Here is a 19,485-nt window from a genome sequence, read left to right as displayed (position 1 = left end):
GGGTGTACTTGGATGAATTTGGTTTGTTTGTGTTTTACGTCCTATTAACAGCTATGGTCATTTAAGGACAAGCCAGGTTTTGGTGGTGGAGGAAAACCAAACTGTCCAGAGAAAAACCACCTGTGGTCAGTACCTGGCAAATGCTCCATATGTAGGCCGCAAACCTGGGACCAGTGGTGAAGTGATAGACAGTCAGACGCCTTAACAGAGCTACAAACCTGGGACCAGTGGTGAAGGGCAAGTGATAGACAGTCAGACGCCTTAACAGAGCCACAAACCTGGGACCAGTGGTGAAGTGATAGACAGTCAGACGCCTTAACAGAGCCACAAACCTGGGACCAGTGGTGAAGTGATAGACAGTCAGACGCCTTAACAGAGCCACAAACCTGGGACCAGTGGTGAAGTGATAGACAGTCAGACGCCTTAACAGAGCCACAAACCTGGGACCAGTGGTGAAGTGATAGACAGTCAGACGCCTTAACAGAGCCACAAACCTGGGACCAGTGGTGAAGTGATAGACAGTCAGACGCCTTAACAGAGCCACAAACCTGGGACCAGTGGTGAAGTGATAGACAGTCAGACGCCTTAACAGAGCCACAAACCTGGGACCAGTGGTGAAGTGATAGACAGTCAGACGCCTTAACAGAGCCACAAACCTGGGACCAGTGGTGAAGTGATAGACAGTCAGACGCCTTAACAGAGCCACAAACCTGGGACCAGTGGTGAAGTGATAGACAGTCAGACGCCTTAACAGAGCCACAAACCTGGGACCAGTGGTGAAGTGATAGACAGTCAGACGCCTTAACAGAGCCACAAACCTGGGACCAGTGGTGAAGTGATAGACAGTCAGACGCCTTAACAGAGCCACAAACCTGGGACCAGTGGTGAAGTGATAGACAGTCAGACGCCTTAACAGAGCCACAAACCTGGGACCAGTGGTGAAGTGATAGACAGTCAGACGCCTTAACAGAGCCACAAACCTGGGACCAGTGGTGAAGTGATAGACAGTCAGACGCCTTAACAGAGCCACAAACCTGGGACCAGTGGTGAAGTGATAGACAGTCAGACGCCTTAACAGAGCCACAAACCTGGGACCAGTGGTGAAGTGATAGACAGTCAGACGCCTTAACAGAGCCACAAACCTGGGACCAGTGGTGAAGTGATAGACAGTCAGACGCCTTAACAGAGCCACAAACCTGGGACCAGTGGTGAAGTGATAGACAGTCAGACGCCTTAACAGAGCCACAAACCTGGGACCAGTGGTGAAGTGATAGACAGTCAGACGCCTTAACAGAGCCACAAACCTGGGACCAGTGGTGAAGTGATAGACAGTCAGACGCCTTAACAGAGCCACAAACCTGGGACCAGTGGTGAAGTGATAGACAGTCAGACGCCTTAACAGAGCCACAAACCTGGGACCAGTGGTGAAGTGATAGACAGTCAGACGCCTTAACAGAGCCACAAACCTGGGACCAGTGGTGAAGTGATAGACAGTCAGACGCCTTAACAGAGCCACAAACCTGGGACCAGTGGTGAAGTGATAGACAGTCAGACGCCTTAACAGAGCCACAAACCTGGGACCAGTGGTGAAGTGATAGACAGTCAGACGCCTTAACAGAGCCACAAACCTGGGACCAGTGGTGAAGTGATAGACAGTCAGACGCCTTAACAGAGCCACAAACCTGGGACCAGTGGTGAAGTGATAGACAGTCAGACGCCTTAACAGAGCCACAAACCTGGGACCAGTGGTGAAGTGATAGACAGTCAGACGCCTTAACAGAGCCACAAACCTGGGACCAGTGGTGAAGTGATAGACAGTCAGACGCCTTAACAGAGCCACAAACCTGGGACCAGTGGTGAAGTGATAGACAGTCAGACGCCTTAACAGAGCCACAAACCTGGGACCAGTGGTGAAGTGATAGACAGTCAGACGCCTTAACAGAGCCACAAACCTGGGACCAGTGGTGAAGTGATAGACAGTCAGACGCCTTAACAGAGCCACAAACCTGGGACCAGTGGTGAAGTGATAGACAGTCAGACGCCTTAACAGAGCCACAAACCTGGGACCAGTGGTGAAGTGATAGACAGTCAGACGCCTTAACAGAGCCACAAACCTGGGACCAGTGGTGAAGTGATAGACAGTCAGACGCCTTAACAGAGCCACAAACCTGGGACCAGTGGTGAAGTGATAGACAGTCAGACGCCTTAACAGAGCCACAAACCTGGGACCAGTGGTGAAGTGATAGACAGTCAGACGCCTTAACAGAGCCACAAACCTGGGACCAGTGGTGAAGTGATAGACAGTCAGACGCCTTAACAGAGCCACAAACCTGGGACCAGTGGTGAAGTGATAGACAGTCAGACGCCTTAACAGAGCCACAAACCTGGGACCAGTGGTGAAGTGATAGACAGTCAGACGCCTTAACAGAGCCACAAACCTGGGACCAGTGGTGAAGTGATAGACAGTCAGACGCCTTAACAGAGCCACAAACCTGGGACCAGTGGTGAAGTGATAGACAGTCAGACGCCTTAACAGAGCCACAAACCTGGGACCAGTGGTGAAGTGATAGACAGTCAGACGCCTTAACAGAGCCACAAACCTGGGACCAGTGGTGAAGTGATAGACAGTCAGACGCCTTAACAGAGCCACAAACCTGGGACCAGTGGTGAAGTGATAGACAGTCAGACGCCTTAACAGAGCCACAAACCTGGGACCAGTGGTGAAGTGATAGACAGTCAGACGCCTTAACAGAGCCACAAACCTGGGACCAGTGGTGAAGTGATAGACAGTCAGACGCCTTAACAGAGCCACAAACCTGGGACCAGTGGTGAAGTGATAGACAGTCAGACGCCTTAACAGAGCCACAAACCTGGGACCAGTGGTGAAGTGATAGACAGTCAGACGCCTTAACAGAGCCACAAACCTGGGACCAGTGGAGAAGTGATAGACAGTCAGACGCCTTAACAGAGCCACAAACCTGGGACCAGTGGAGAAGTGATAGACAGTCAGACGCCTTAACAGAGCCACAAACCTGGGACCAGTGGTGAAGTGATAGACAGTCAGACGCCTTAACCGAGACCCATAATGGCATGGACGTTTGTCTGATGCACCGTGGCTATAGCAGCTTACCTTCTCAACCAGTTTTTTATGAAACTTAGTACACATGATTAATACCATAGATTGCACTTGAATATCTTTTTTCATTGTTCAGATTGCCCCTCCTCCCTTACTTCATAGTTTACAATGTAAAACTGTCATCAATTGTATTTATATACGAAACATCTGGTTGTGTTTTTCCAGGGCTGATAACACAGTGGTGCGGAGTAACATCAACGTGATGGTCAGTGAGGGACTAGGACCACGAGCTGAGTCCGACTTCATGCTTGCCCGAGACACCTGTCTGGCACTCCTCAAACTCTCAAACTCAAAGAGGGTATGTATTAGCATGTATTACAAATGGAATAGCTATTAGACTGTTTTTTTTATTGTCTTACATATACAGTTTTTACCTTTAAAAGAATTAAGTCATAAAAAGTAATAATTACAAATGATATATTTATCATTACATATAACCAGTATTTCAATCGTAACTCAACTCTCGATACTCCAGGGATACACTCACTTACACTCTCTGCACCCCAGGAATATGTCATGACAAAAGTAAAGGCTCAGTGTGTGTCACCTTTTGGATGAGACTAGAAGTCTAGTTTGATCCTTTGATGTACATCAAAAGAATCTGGTGGCCACCTAACGGTAAAATTAACTGGCTTTTAGTCGGGTGCTGCTCCTTTTTAATCTTCTATCAAATAACTAGCATAGCGCCTTCAATTTTGCTATGACATATTTCAGGGGTGCACATGTAGTTTAAAGGCTGTTGTTGAAAAATAACATGACAATACATAGCAACAACAAGCTTATAATGTAGCTAGGTGCATTGTGACGTTGTGACTCAATGAGATTTCTTCCTGTTTGGAAACTGTAATCCAGTGTATTATATTTTCTGACATTATAGGAATGTTCTGGATAACATTTTCCATGTTTTGTTTTAGATGAAGGGCCAGGTGGCTGGTAAGCCGTTCCGTCTGCCCCAGGACCACGACATGTTTACCAGACTGTCACACATCCTCGTCAAAGGTCAGCTAACTGCACGATAACCATATCATATATTATAATCATAACACAGTCTCATTTCGAGGAATAATGATGAAATTTACGTATCAAAGTAAACTTTATACACAAACAATGAAGGGATTAAACACGTCGCAACATTTCAGACCAACTGGTCTCTTTGTCAGTCTTGACACCGAGACCAGTCTGTCCTGAGACGTTATGACACGTTTAATACGTACATTGATTGTGTATAAAGTAAAACTTTGATATTTCATATTTCTGAGCTGATATATCTTATAGAAGTTTACATGCGCAATGGCATGGTATCTTTTGAGGCATATTGAATGTATTTTCTTCTGCATGAAAGTCGTTTTGATTGTTGTAACCTTTTTTCTATTATTGCATAATAATTAGACTGTTTTGGAAATTCTTTAAAATACCAAACATTCCATCTGGTAAATGACAATATTACCTCTTTTTTTAAAATTCATTTAGTATTACTAAAATATTAATCATGTATTACTTCTCTTTCTTCAAAATGTTTTTTTAATTTAAGGCAGAGTGTACCTTAACAACAACAATACAAGGCACATTTGTGTTTGCTCATGGTAATTTCTTCGGAAATGATTGAGCCTGATGGTCCATATAATGTAGATACATGTTTTATTGACTTTCCTTGCTCCATGGACATTGTTTTATTGATTTGAGGTTGGGGGAGGGGGAGAATGTTTTACACCTAAATAATTAAGGAAGAAACTACCTTATAATTTGGTTAGATGCAAGAAACAAGATTTCCTAGGTATGATAGTTTACAATGAAGATACCACACAGTGTCCTACCTATAACATATTTTGTCCTGATACAGGTGTTGCTGATGTGGAGAACAGATACTGGATCCCACTAGCAGAGCAAGCTGTCAAAGTCATCTACAAGCTTTCTAATCATCCTGATGCTGTGTGCGGGGAAATCATCCGCAAGGTCATCAACGAGTTCCAGAGAGTTAATGAGGCAGATAAACCAAGTGACACACCCATGGATACAGCTAGCGACACACCCACGGATACAGCTAGTGACACACCCACAGATACAGCTAGCAACACAACCACGGATACAGCTAGTGACACACCCACAGATACCCAGACAGGTGAGATATCTTAAAAAATATCAACTTTTCTACTTGCACTGCACTTACTTGTTGAAAAAAAAAGTTATTTTTGCCATAAAAAATACGACCTGTCATGGTAAATGCTGATAATAAAATTATCTGTGACGGAACCTATTCAGCGTACAAATTTGTCAATAAAGGAATCTGAGTTTGATATTACCAGGGTTCATCTTTTCTACTTCTAAAACTTTACCTGTGACCACCCTTAACATACTCTCTGATACTACATATATCATCAGAACATAAGTGGTCATACCTGTAAAACTGTAGCTATTAGGACTTAAATAGCCTAACATTCAGAGTCCATATATAAAATGTCCACAACACACTCGTTAGAACGTGTACAACTTATTTGTTTGCAGACACTGGCCCGTCCGTGGAGGTCAGTCAGAAGTCTGTGGTGGTGCTGACCCGTGTCCTGTCACTGGCTGGACAGGTGGCCTTTAGTCAGATGGTTTACCTTGAGAGTGATGTTCTAGACGAACTCAAGCGCCGCCGCGCTAGCAAGGAAGATTCCGGCAAAACTCCAGCTCGACAAAACAAGAAAGCCCGAGTAAGTACACAGCAATAGCTACTCACGTTTCAGTACTTATTAGCAGTTCCGAAATTTAAATATTTTATGATTAAAAACACCCTCAGGACATCAAGTTTTTCCCCTCAGAGATAGGTTGTGGTATAACAAATACAATCTTTTATATCAGAATGTCAGCTATACTTTGATCAGAGATCTTTAAACTGATCACGGTTTAGGAATTTTAACATTGGCAGTGGCTCTGAATCCTATTTATTCTTTGCCCATTATCTATGAAATGCATTAATATTAATATATTTTTCGTCAAGTTTACTTAACACGAATAGTGAGAGCATTTCCAGATCGCGATTTTTTTTCTAATTTACCGTAAAACTGTAACAATGATATTATGTTTTCACTGATTATTGTGTCCCACAAAAAACTGCCTGTGTTTCCAGTGATGGCTGAGTAAAAATACGTTTAAAAAGGGTAAATGAATCATTCTTTATTTCTGATTCTTTGACAATATCAGTAGTTATATTGATCTTATGAATACAAGCTGAAAATAACTAGTTTACCAGAGTTTGAAATTTTGGACAGCCCTACTCAAGCATACGTACACTTTAAATAATTATTTTACTACCCTGACAGGAGAGTAGCGCTTCTGAGGCCATTGAGGAGGAGTTAGGTTTAGCAGGCGCAGCTGCTGAGGATGCAGAGGCAGAATATATCCGTAAAGTCTGTGAGAGGGACATCGTCACTGGTATGTCCTTTAATATATTCTCAAAGCCTGGTTCCTGCCATTCTTGATTAGCTGTAATTTTGACAGTACATAATTTGCTTTTAAGGTAAAAGTCTACCACATGCCCCAGCTCCTGTCTTGGTGATTAGCTGTATTTTTGACTGTATATTATTTGTTTTAAGGTAAATCTACTAGGTGCCCAGGCTCCTGTAATCGTGATTAGCTTTATTTTTGACTGTATATTATTTGTTTTAAGGTAAAACTCTACTAGATGCCCTGGCTTCTGTCATCGTGATTAGCTTTATTTTTGACTGTATATTGTTTGTTTTAAGGTAAAACTCTACTAGGTGCCCTGGCTCCTGTTATTGTGGCTGTATGTACCAATCAGGCCAAGTATTCAGACCCTGAACTACAGACCGCCGCGTCACTAGCTCTCTCCAAGTTCATGATGGTCAGGTAAATACATGTTATGGAGGGGCGATACTATTGCAATGCCAATACATGAATTAAAAATGTTAAAATTGAATTGATATTATTAAAACATGCTTTGTTTGATAACTTCCAAAATTCTATAAGATAATTTAAATCTATCATTCAAACTTGAACTAATGCTAACTTTCTGTTTCCTTTACAAATGATACACTGAATTTATATGAATGAAATATATTGTGATATGTAGCAGTATACCCTAAAATATTACAATAGGATAATTGCTTTTATACAAACTCAATCAAATCAAATATAAAGGTGTAACAGGAAAGAAAATAGTGTGCTTCCACCGGGGATCGAACCCTCGATCTCCAGGTTCCTAGTCCGACGCTCTACCACTGAGCTAAAGGGAAATTCCCTCTAGTTCGAAGCTAGAAGGCGACCGTAATCCTATGTACAATTGAACCCTGCCACACTGGCTACACATTTTTGAAAGACAAACATTCACATATTGAGGAAGGAGATATGGTCCAAGATATATTTGAATGAGCTCAAGATTAATATCAATGGTTCACATTTGGCATGAGGAACAGAGTGATAGTAGCTGTCAGATGGGTTTTATCCAAACCATATCTTATCTTGTGAATAGGTTTTGACTATTTATTTACTTAGTCTTTATGGTTTTAAAAAATCTGATTCTGTAGAGGGTTCTTGCATTCCCCATATAATCCTGCATCGTACAGGTTTTGACTAAAACCAGATCTGATATGATCTGAATTGTTGGTGAAATTATATCCAGTGTCGATCAAAATGTTATGACCAAACCATATATGAATTGATGTACACTGTAATTATATTTGTTCTGTTTATTTATTTCAGTTCTGAATTCTGTGACACCCACCTACAGCTGTTATTTACCATCCTAGAGAAGACCTCCCACGCTACAATCAGGGCGAACATCATCATCGCCCTCGGTGACCTCACCTTCCGTTTCCCAAACATGATTGAACCCTGGACCCCACGCATATATGCCAGGTATTAACTCCCTCTCATAGACACCAGGTATACTGCTCACGTTGAAAACAAATAACATCGGATGTAAATCAAACGTTACATTTTGTACTGGATTCAGTGGTGTTGTTGCTCATCATTTCTACACATGCTCTGCTTTCCCTGATGAGCACTGTTGAACACCATTAAGGTATCCACCCCAGGATCCCTACCGCCACTATGGAACTGTTTTCCTTGCAGGAATGTTGGGTCTCCACCCCCCTGTTGTTACAAATATAAATCAAAGTCAAAATAATACTTGGATTATATTACTCTCTCTAGTTTAAAGATCATACTCGGACTATGATTACACAAGATCTGTTCTACAAGTAAAAATAGGTACACAACAGATGCATTAGTATATACAACGTGTTTCCCCTACAGATTGCGGGACGAGTCGACGTTGGTGAGACAGAACACACTGCAGGTTCTCACACACCTCATACTGGATGACATGGTGAAAGTGAAGGGTCAGATCAGTGAAATGGCCACATGCTTGGTGGACCACAACGAAAAAATCTCCAGTTCGGCCAAAATATTCTTCACCGAGTTGTCTAAAAAGGTAGATAATATCAAGAGTTGTAATAGAAATGTAATTTTTATTTACTATAGAACTAGTTTTATTGCTTTAACTTTAAAATGTACTTAAAAAACCACATTTTTAAGCTATTGTGTGACACACTAATTTTGTATATATGTATTTGTTACGGAAAGGACATAATTAAGTTGTAATAACTTTTGTCAGCTACATTTGTCTTTTGTTTACACTTTGCAATGAAATTAATTCAAACCGAACTAAGATTCATTGCTGCGAATCACGTCATTTTCAAAAACAGTTGAATTTTGTGAATTTACTGAAAGATAAAATATCAAAGGAAGTTAATGAATTTATAATAATATTTTTTCAGGGAAATGCCATCTACAACATTATGCCCGATCTAATCAGTCGTCTTTCTGATCCCGACGTCGGAGTAGACGAGGAGCACTTCAGAACAATACTCAGGTATACTTCCTTTCTAATGTTAAATTCTTAATAGCAGGAATCACATGCATATTTAAGCATGCTATCTTAAATATGTGTTTTTAAGTTTTTAATGAAAGCACAATGTTGACTGCTGAAGGTATTTCTCAATCTCCATAAGCTTCCTACAGGTGAACCAGAAGGGGTAGGGCATACGCTTCCTACAGGTGAACCGGAAGGGGGGGCATACGCTTCCCTACAGGTGAACTGGAAGGGGTAGGGCATAAGCTTCCTACAGGTGAACCGGAAGGGGTAGGGTGTACGCTTCCTACAGGTGAACTGGAAAGGGTAGGCCACAACTGTAAAGGTCTTTTGTCATGTGGGTGTAATATTTTTTTCACAATATTGGCTGTAATAGCTTTTATTGTTTCAAAGGTTTGAGGTTAAAATAATGTTAATGATGCTATGAAACTTCCATATCCATAATATTCTAGACTCATGACCGTCTTATACAGTTTCTTAAAATTCCCTTTTATAGATTTCCTTTATTGCAAATTGTGAGTTTATATTTACATAGTTCTTAATCTGATTTGCTTTGTAGTTTCAAATAATTGAAAAAAACATTAATCCATGTTATCATGAGTACATAGATTGACTTATGTGGACTATAGATTAAAGCTTTTCATCTTGTTGTTGTATAACATGAATTGTTGTCTGTTCCAGATACTTGTTTGCCTTCATACAGAAGGATCGACAGTGTGAGAGTCTGGTAGAGAAACTCTGTCAACGCTTCCGGGCTGCCAGGTGTGTTTACTGAGGAAAAGTCTTCTATAGATAATTCATTTTATTACATCTGTACATCAGTTAAGTCCTCATTACCCAAAGGAAATTTGTACACATCTTAAATGATAAGAAATGAGAGTTTCTTTTAAAAGCAATTGAACAATCAACAAAGAGAGATTTGGGCCCAATTAGCATTACAGCTGTTTACTGGAGACTTATTGGAATGCTTCTTTTTACTCTCGATCATCAAAATGACTTTTACATTATAATGGAAACAAAGGAAAATCCTTGATCATAGTCTGAAGGACAATAGTTATCAGTATATCCTAACATTAACATGTCACCTGATATTTGTAGGAATGAGAGACAGTGGCGTGATCTGTCCTTTTGTCTCTCCATGTTGTCCTACAACGAAAAGAGTCTACGCAAACTCCAGGAAAACTTTGTGTGTTTTGCTGATAAACTGGCTGATGATGATGTCTACTCCTGCTTCGTCTCCATCATAACAAAATCTCAGTCATCCTCTAAACTAGGAACAAAGGTAACACTAAACGTCAGATTTCTTTCTTTCTTTATACCAAAAAGTCTATCTTCAGTTTTGTCTTTACCACTGTAGGAGACTAACATTGAAATATTAAGGTAAAAGTATTTAATTAACAAGGGATTCACAAAGACAGGTATATCAACTTGTGTTTCATTGTATGTACCTGGTATAATGTAATACTTAGCCCAAGTTTCCTCTGGCCCTGACACCAGACTAGGACATTTTGACAGATAGATGTCTGGCATTGGCCCACACCAGACATCTATCTGTCAAAATGTCTAAGTCTGGTGTCAGGGCCAGAGGAAACTTGGGCTATGTTATACTGTGGAGCCTATATGGTGTTAAAAATAATATGTACCCTGTATTGTAATAGGTGTTTCACTGTGTACCCTGTATTGTAATAGGTGTTTCACTGTGTACCCTGTATTGTAATAGCTGTTTCACTGTGTACCCTGTATTGTAATAACTGTTTCACTGTGTACCCTGTATTATAATAAGTGTTTCACTGTGTACCCTGTATTATAATAGGTGTTTCACTATGTACCCTGTATTGTAATTGGTGTTTCACTGTGTACCCTGTATCGTTATGGGTGTTTCACTGTGTACCCTGTATTGTTATGGGTGTTTCATTGTGTACCCTGTATTGTAATAGATGTTTCTCTGTGTACCCTGCATTGTAATAGGTGTTTCACTGTGTACACTGTATTGTAATAGGTGTTTCACTGTGTTCCCTGTATTGTAATAGGTGTTTCACTGTGTACCCTGTATTATAATAAGTGTTTCACTGTGTACCCTGTATTATGATAGGTGTTTCACTATGTACCCTGTATTGTAATAGGTGTTTCACTGTGTACCCTGTATTGTAATAGGTGTTTCACGGTGTACCCTGTATTGTAATAAGTGTTTCACTCTGTACCCTGTATTGTAATAGGTGTTTCACGGTGTACCCTGTATTGTAATAAGTGTTTCACTGTGTACCCTGTATTATGATAGGCGTTTCACTATGTACCCTGTATTGTAATAGGTGTTTCACGGTGTACCCTGTATTGTAATAAGTGTTTCACTGTGTACCCTGTATTATGATAGGTGTTTCACTGTGTACCCTGTATTGTTATGGGTGATTCACTGTGTACCCTGTATTGTAATAGGTATTTCACTGTGTACCCTGTATTGTAATAAGTGTTTCACTGTGTACCCTGTATTATGATAGGTGTTTCACTTTGTACCCTGTATTGTAATAGGTGTTTCACGGTGTACCCTGTATTGTAATAAGTGTTTCACTGTGTACCCTATATTGTAATAGGTGTTTCACTGTGTACCTTGTATTGTAATAGGTGTTTCACTATGTACCCTGTATTGTTATGGGTGTTTCACTGTGTACCCTGCATTGTAATAGATGTTTCACTGTGTACCCTGTATTGTTATGGGTGTTTCATTTTGTACCCTGTATTGTAATAGATGTTTCACAGTGTACCCTGTATTATAATAGGTGTTTCACTGTGTACCCTGTGTTATAATACGTGTTTAAGTGTACCCTGTATTGTAATAGATGTTTCACAGTGTACCCTGTATTATAATAGGTGTTTCACTGTGTACCCTGTATTGTAAAAGATGTTTCACTGTGTACCCTGTATTGTTATGGGTGTTTCATTTTGTACCCTGTATTGTAATAGATGTTTCACAGTGTACCCTGTATTATAATAGGTGTTTCACTGTGTACCCTGTATTGTTATGGGTGTTTCACTGTGTACCCTGCATTGTAATAGATGTTTCACTGTGTACCCTGTATTGTAATAGGTGTTTAACTGTGTACCCTGTATTGTAATAGGTGTTTCACTGTGTACCATGTATTGTAATAGATGTTTCACTATGTACCCTGTATTGTAATAGGTGTTTCACTGTGTACCCTGTATTGTAATAAGTGTTTCACTGTGTACCCTGTATTATGATAGGTGTTTCACTATGTACCCTGCATTGTAATAGGTGTTTCACTGTGAACCCTGTATTGTAATAGATGTTTCTCTGTGTTCCCTGTATTATAATAGGTGTTTCACTGTTTACCCTGTGTTATAATAGGTGTTTCACTGGGTACCCTGTATTATAATAGGTGTTTCCCTGTGTGCCAAGTATTGTAATAGGTGTTTCACTGTCTTCCCTGTATTGTAATAGATGTTTCTCTGTGTACCTTGTATTATAATAGGTGTTTCACTGTTTACCCTGTGTTATAATAGGTGTTTCACTGGGTACCCTGTATTATAATAGGTGTTTCACTGTGCACCCTGTGTTATAATAGGTGTTTCTCTGTGTACCCTGTATTGTAATAGTTGTTTCACTGTGTCCCCTGTATTGTAATAACTGTTTCACTGTGTACTCTGTATTGTAATAAGTGTTTCACAGTTTACCCTGTATTATAATAGGTGTTTCACTGTTTACCTTTTATTGTAATAGGTGTTTCACTATGTTCCCTGTATTGTAATAGGTGTTTCTCTGTGTTCCCTGCATTGTAATAGATGTTTCACTGCGTACCCTGTATTGTAATAGGTGTTTAACTGTGTACCCTGTCTTGTAATAGGTGTTTCACTGTGTCCCCTATATTGTAATAGGTGTTTCACTGTCTTCCCTGTATTGTAATAGATGTTTCCCCACGTACCCTCTATTGTAATAGCTGTTTCACTGTGTTCCCTGTATTATAATAGGTGTTTCACGGTGTACCCTGTGTTATAATAGGTGTTTCACTGTGTCCCCTGTATTGTAATAGATGTTTCCCCACGTACCCTCTATTGTAATAGCTGTTTCACTGTGTTCCCTGTATTATAATAGGTGTTTCCCTGTGTACCCTGTATTATAATAGGTAATAGGTGTTTCACTGTGTACCCGGTATTGTAATAGATGTCTCACTATGTACCTTGTATTGTAATAGCTGTTTCACTGTGTTCCCTGTATTGTAATAGATGTTTCACTGTGTAGGCTGTATTGTAATAGGTGTTTCACAGTGTACCCTGCATTGTAATAGGTGTTTCACTATGTCCCCTGTATTGTAATAGGTGTTTACCTGTGGACCCTGTATTGTAATAGGTGTTTTACTGTGTACCCTGTAATGTAATAGATGTTTCACTATGTAACCTGTATTGTAATAGATGTTTCTCTGGTGTTTCACTGTGTACCCTGTTTTGTAATAGGTGTTTCACTGTGTGCCCTGTATTGTAATAGATGTTTCTCTGTGTACCTTGTATTATAATAGGTGTTTCACTGTTTACCCTGTGTTATAATAGGTGTTTCTCTGTGTACCCTGCACTGTAATAGATGTTTCACTGTGTACCATGTATTTTAATAGATGTTTCACTATGTACCCTGTATTATAATAGGTGGTCTGTGTACCTGTTGGTGTCTGTGTACCCTGTATTGTAATAGTTGTTTCACTGTGTCCCCTGTATTGTTATGGGTGTTTCATTGTGTACCCTGTATTGTAATAGGTGTTTCACAGTGTACCCTGTATTGTAATAGGTGTTTCACTGTGTACCCTGTATTATAATAGGTGTTTCACTGTGTACCCTGCATTGTAATAGATGTTTCACTGTGTACCCTGTATTGTTATGGGTGTTTCATTGTGTACCCTGTATTATAATAGGTGTTTCACTGTGTACCCTGTGTTATAATAGGTGTTTCACTGTGTACCCTGTATTATAATAGGTGTTTCACTATGTACCCTGTATTGTAATAGGTGTTTCACTGTGTACCCTGTATTGTAATAGGTGTTTCACTGTGTACTCTGTATTGTAATAAGTGTTTCACTGTGTACCCTGTATTGTAATAACTGTTTCACAGTGTACCCTGTATTCTAATAGATGTTTCACAGTGTACCCTTTATTGTAATAAGTGTTTCACAGTTTACCCTGTATTATAATAGGTGTTTCACTGTGTACCCTGTGTTATAATAGGTGTTTCACTATGTACCCTGTATTATAATAGGTGTTTCACTGTGTACTCTGTATTGTAATAAGTGTTTCACTGTGTACCCTGTATTGTTATAAGTGTTTCACAGTGTACCCTGTATAATAGATGTTTCACAGTGTACCCTGTATTGTAATAAGTGTTTCACAGTGTACCCTGTATTATAATAGGTTTTTCACTGTGTACCCTGCAGTAATAATAGGTGTTTCAGTAGGTACCCTGTATTATATTAGGTGTTTCACTGTGGACCCTGCAGTTATAATAGGGGTTTCACTGTGTACCCTGGATTATAATAGGTGTTCCAATGTGTACCCTGTATTGTAATAGATGTTTAACAGTGTACCATGTATTATAATAGGTGTTTCAGTAGGTACCCTGTATTATATTAGGTGTTTCACTGTGGACCCTGCAGTTATAATAGGAGTTTCACTGTGTACCCTGGATTATAATAGGTGTTTCGCTATGTACCCTGTATTATATTAGGTGTTTCACTGTGGACCCTGCAGTTATAATAGGGGTTTCACTGTGTACCCTGGATTATAATAGGTGTTCCAATGTGTACCCTGTATTGGAATAGGTGTTTCACTGTGGACCCTGCAGTTATAATAGGAGTTTCACTGTGTACCATGTATTGTAATAGATGTTTAACAGTGTACCATGTATTATAATAGGTTTTTCACTGTGTACCCTGCAGTTATAATAGGTGTTTCACTGTGTACCCTGTGTTATAATAGGTGGCTGCCCTGGCACCTTTACTGACAGAGTTAGAGGAGCGCCTCGAACGTTGTCACAATAAAGGAATGGAGGACGATGAAATAACACAGAAAGCCAGCCAGGCCAGTCAGCGAGGCAAGACACCGCGCAAAACTCCAGGTAAACTCCTCCTCCTTGTTAGATAAATAAAGAAGTTCAATTGGCATCATTTATGTGATTAAATGCAAAATGATAAATATGTAAAACCAATGTGCACTTTGATGACATATCATATTTTAAGATAGTATTAACTTGTGTTCCCAAGCTCAGTCCATGTAATAAACACAAAACCACTGTGTTTTATGACTTTTGCTTTAAAGCATGAGATGAAGAGATTTGAAGTTTTTCTTTTGTTTTTATCCCTGCTTTTCGGGGGGAAATGTTGGTATTTATCTGGATTGTGTCCATCTGTCTATCTAAGTCACATCCAGTATTATTTCTAAGCCAAGATTTGTGCCATACAATTTTTTTTCCATAGATGTAGATTGTTAGCTCCCAAACAGTGTAATTTAATGTTTACATCAAATTCTACACTTTAAGGTCAAGGTCAGAGTCACACTTACCAGTTAAAAACTTTTGTACAATACATGTCATAAATCTTTCTACAGGTTAATTCATATTTACACCATGGTAAGGTAGCAAGAAGTTGTACACCCACCGTATTTATCCTAATATAAGCCCATGGGGACAACGCATAATCTCTAACTCAAAGTAGGGGGCAGGGCTTATCACTGGACAAATACGGTAGTTAGATTTTGGTGGTCATCAGTCAATGTTAAATGGTCACACTTCACTACTTTGAAGTAAAAAGCATGAGTACAAGATATCTCGTGAACTCTTTTATAGATTTTGTTTACATTTAATTTTAGGATGGTATTATCAATTTCTATGCCTTATTAGAATTTACTGGTCATTGATCAGGGTTAAAGGTTCAAAGGTCACACTTGTTTTGTCTCTCTTACACTACCTGCTCTCTCTTCTTCATTGGTTTGTGTCTCCCTAGGCTCCTGCCACTGGTCTGGTCAAAATATTAGGACTAGGTGGGGTTTCATGCTGTCATGTCCACATTTTAGTGAGATAGCACTGCAAAGATAAATATATAAATGTACCCATCAATACACCAGGGATGGCACCTTAATAGCCTAAACCCACAGAGAGGTAAAACCTGTATAGTTATGAAACCAACATTCTTAATTTGCTGGGTTTTATTTACAGCTCGGAAGGGCAAGGCTGGGCGACGCACTAAAAAGGTGATCTCTGACAGTGAGGATGATGATCCTCAGGAGAACAAGACACCGATAGTAAGACGACAGACACAACGGAAAGCGAAACCTAAAGTATCGTTTGATTCCGATGAAGACAGTGACTTGGAATTGTTTGATCTGGATAAATCTTGTACAGGTAAATCAAATACACTTGAATGATACATAATTGTTTTTTCTTTTAGTGTATAAATCGAATTACCAAATGTCTGTGTATATTTTTTTGATAATATAAATATTTCTAAGCTTAAGGTAATAGGATTGTGTCACCATTTCTCAGTAGAATTTCTTCAAATTTTGTAGTTATATTGTTTTAAAGTAAAGAAAATTTTCTGCCGCAAAAAAAATATAGGTTGTCAGAATATTAAGGATTTTAAATGGAAATTTATGTAGAAAGGAGTGAATTTTGAAAAAAAAAATGAAAGACACAATATTTTTACAAAATAATGTCAATAAAAATGATACTGACATATATTAGTATTGCATTAATGTATATCAATTTAATAAATGCAGAAATTGTGTAAAATTAATTCTCTATACACGATATAAAAATTGACATTTTATAATAAAACCATATACGCATAGTAATTGCAGGTAAGAGTTATCGTTCTTGAAAAACTTCACAGTAGTGAAATAGGTAGCCGGTTTCCTGAAGTACAGAAAAATGGACACATGTGACTCATTGATAATAAAAAAAACTGAATTAATACCTGGATTGCTTTGAAATACTTTAATATTGGGAGAACACACTGTTCTGTCAATAATAAACATACAATATTCATCAGTTTAATATTAAACATTAGAACTTGGGGAAATTGTGATACTGTCTCCCTACATTGGATTTTCAACTAGGGATGTACTTCCTGTTTCCATTTATCGATACACTCCAATGACCTTAATACATTAAGTGTATTTTCGGTTTGTTTATCCAGAGGACAGCCAGAGCCAAGAATCAGCTAGCCAGAAAACCCTCGAGTCGTCAGACGAGGAGGATCTCATGCCAGTGAAAAAACAGACTCACCGGGGAGGAAAGAAAAAGACGAGACCTCTTCTGACAGTCAACTCTCCGAGATAAGGACATATGAGGGATCACTATTCCCTAAAAATTATACTGACAGAGATTAGAACATTTGCCAAGCAAGGTGGACTGATTCAATTGGACATCATTTCTGATTATCCATATGTTCATTCAACGAAATATCTGTTTGGGGTGTTCTCTGTAAAAGTCATCCTCTTTAGAATGTTTTTTCCTTTTTTCCCTCTCTCCTCTGCCTCCCTCAACACCTATTTCCTCACTGCTTTGTCTGTACATGAATTACCTGTCATGTTAACATAACATTCACTCAAAATTAATTGATGCACTATTCAGTAATTGTGGTGCAAAAAATAATTCATGAAAGCATTCAAAGACATTTTTCGACTTGATATTCTATTAATAGGACACTGTTAGTCATATAAGACCTTACCAGTGGATGGTCCATAAAGAAATAATCAGAAGCATGGGAAATATGAATAACTGCATCATCATGTATTGTTGAAGAATTTTCAATTTACAGATATGCACTTGGACTACCAATAAAAAATTATGACATTCTTACATTCTTGTTTTTTAATTTTTCATTATTGAGACTTCCGAGTCACAGAGGAACTGTTATAGAGCATTGTGTGGTTTACACAAAGGCTATTGATCGACATTGCTGGGATACATTATCACTTCCGAAATTAAATTCTGAAGTGGATTTGAAAGTCAGTCTTTACACTTTTGATTTCCCACACCATACAGTTCTTTATGTGCTTATGTAGATGAATTTCCCACACCATACAGTTCTATATGTGTTGAGGTAGATGAATTTCCCACACCACACAGTTCTATATCTACTTGTGCTTATGTAGATGAATTTCCCACACCACACAGTTCTATATGTGTTTATGTAGATGAATTTCCCACACCATGCAGTTCTATATGAGATGAATTTCCCACACCACACAGTTCTATATGTGTTTATGCAGATGAATTTCCCACACCATACAGTTCTATATGTGTTGATGTAGATGAATTTTCCACACCATACAGTTCTATATGTGTTTATGTAGATGAATTTACCACACCATACAGTTCTTTATGTGCTTATGAAGATGAATTTCCCACATCATACAGTTCTGTATGTACTTATGTCGATGAATTTCCCACACCATACAGTTCTATATGTGTTTATGTAGATGAATTTCACACACCATACAGTTCTTTATGTGCTTATGAAAATGAATTTCCAACATCATACAGTTCTGTATGTACTTATGTCGATGAATTTCCCACACCATACAGTTCTATATGTGTTTATGTAGATGAATTTCCCCCACCATACAGTTCCATATGAGATGAATTTCCCACACCATACAGTTCTTTATGTGCTTATGAAAATGAATTTCCAACATCATACAGTTCTGTATGTACTTATGTCGATGAATTTCCCACACCATACAGTTCTATATGAAATGAATTTCCCACACCACACAGTTCTATATGTGTTTATGCAGATGCATTTCCCACACCATACAGTTTTATATGTAGATGAATTTCCCACAACATACAGTTCTATATCTACTTGTAGATGAATTTCCCTCACCATACAGTTCTATATGTGTTTATGTAGATGAATTTCCCCCACCATACAGTTCCATATGAGATGAATTTCCCACACCATACAGTTCTACATGAGATGAATTTCCCACACCATACAGTTCTATATGCGTTTATGTAGATGAATTTCCCACACCATACAGTTCTATATGAAATGAATTTCCCACACCACACAGTTCTATATGTGTTTATGTAGATGAATTTCACACACCATACAGTTCTTTATGTGCTTATGAAAATGAATTTCCAACATCATACAGTTCTGTATGTACTTATGTCGATGAATTTCCCACACCATACAGTTCTATATGAAATGAATTTCCCACACCACACAGTTCTATATCTACTTGTGCTTATATAGATGAATTTCCCACACCACACAGTTCTATATCTACTTGTGCTTATATAGATGAATTTCCCACACCACACAGTTCTATATGTGTTTATGTAGATGAATTTCCCACTCCATACAGTTCTATATGTGTTTATGTAGATGAATTTACCACACCATACAGTTCTTTATGTGCTTATGAAGATGAATTTCCCACATCATACAGTTCTGTATGTACTTATGTAGATGAA

The 19,485-nt window shown here is 38.8% G+C and overlaps 2 protein-coding genes across 2 annotated transcripts in view; one reads left to right on the top strand and one right to left on the bottom strand.

Moving 5' to 3' along the window:
- The window catches only part of LOC110442938 (condensin complex subunit 1-like), a 35,087-nt gene extending 17,236 nt beyond the window's left edge, over positions 1-17,851 (top strand). The window contains exons 20-33 of the mRNA XM_021486829.1: positions 3,302-3,434; positions 4,051-4,135; positions 4,977-5,255; positions 5,639-5,829; positions 6,439-6,550; positions 6,862-6,985; positions 7,838-7,993; positions 8,393-8,570; positions 8,917-9,011; positions 9,693-9,773; positions 10,110-10,293; positions 14,982-15,120; positions 16,216-16,401; positions 17,195-17,851. Coding sequence (XP_021342504.1) covers positions 3,302-3,434; positions 4,051-4,135; positions 4,977-5,255; positions 5,639-5,829; positions 6,439-6,550; positions 6,862-6,985; positions 7,838-7,993; positions 8,393-8,570; positions 8,917-9,011; positions 9,693-9,773; positions 10,110-10,293; positions 14,982-15,120; positions 16,216-16,401; positions 17,195-17,337 — 2,086 coding nt within the window. The 3' untranslated portion in view covers positions 17,338-17,851. The remainder of the gene's footprint in view (positions 1-3,301; positions 3,435-4,050; positions 4,136-4,976; positions 5,256-5,638; positions 5,830-6,438; positions 6,551-6,861; positions 6,986-7,837; positions 7,994-8,392; positions 8,571-8,916; positions 9,012-9,692; positions 9,774-10,109; positions 10,294-14,981; positions 15,121-16,215; positions 16,402-17,194) is intronic.
- LOC110442939 lies at positions 30-3,303 on the bottom strand. Its single transcript, XM_021486830.1, has 2 exons — positions 315-3,303; positions 30-260 (listed from the first exon to the last, which is right to left on the bottom strand). The coding sequence occupies exons 1-2, from the start codon at positions 3,090-3,092 to the stop codon at positions 45-47; spliced, it is 2,994 nt and encodes a 997-aa protein (XP_021342505.1). The 5' UTR covers positions 3,093-3,303; the 3' UTR covers positions 30-44.
- Positions 17,852-19,485: the final 1,634 nt, after the last annotated feature.

The sequence above is a fragment of the Mizuhopecten yessoensis genome, unplaced genomic scaffold (assembly GCF_002113885.1).
Source record: "Mizuhopecten yessoensis strain PY_sf001 unplaced genomic scaffold, ASM211388v2 scaffold716313, whole genome shotgun sequence".
NCBI lineage: Eukaryota > Metazoa > Mollusca > Bivalvia > Pectinida > Pectinidae > Mizuhopecten > Mizuhopecten yessoensis.
Note: the sequence above shows the minus strand (reverse complement) of the source record. Positions and strands in the feature narration are given on the sequence as shown.

Coding starts and splice junctions, on each gene's coding strand:
- LOC110442939 (XM_021486830.1), bottom strand. CDS start 3,092: ATGCCATTATGGGTCTCGGTTAAGGCGTCTGACTGTCTATCACTTCAC. Junction 261..314: donor AGGTTTGTGGCTCTGTTAAG/GCGTCTGACTGT, acceptor GGCTCTGTTAAG/GCGTCTGACTGTCTATCACT.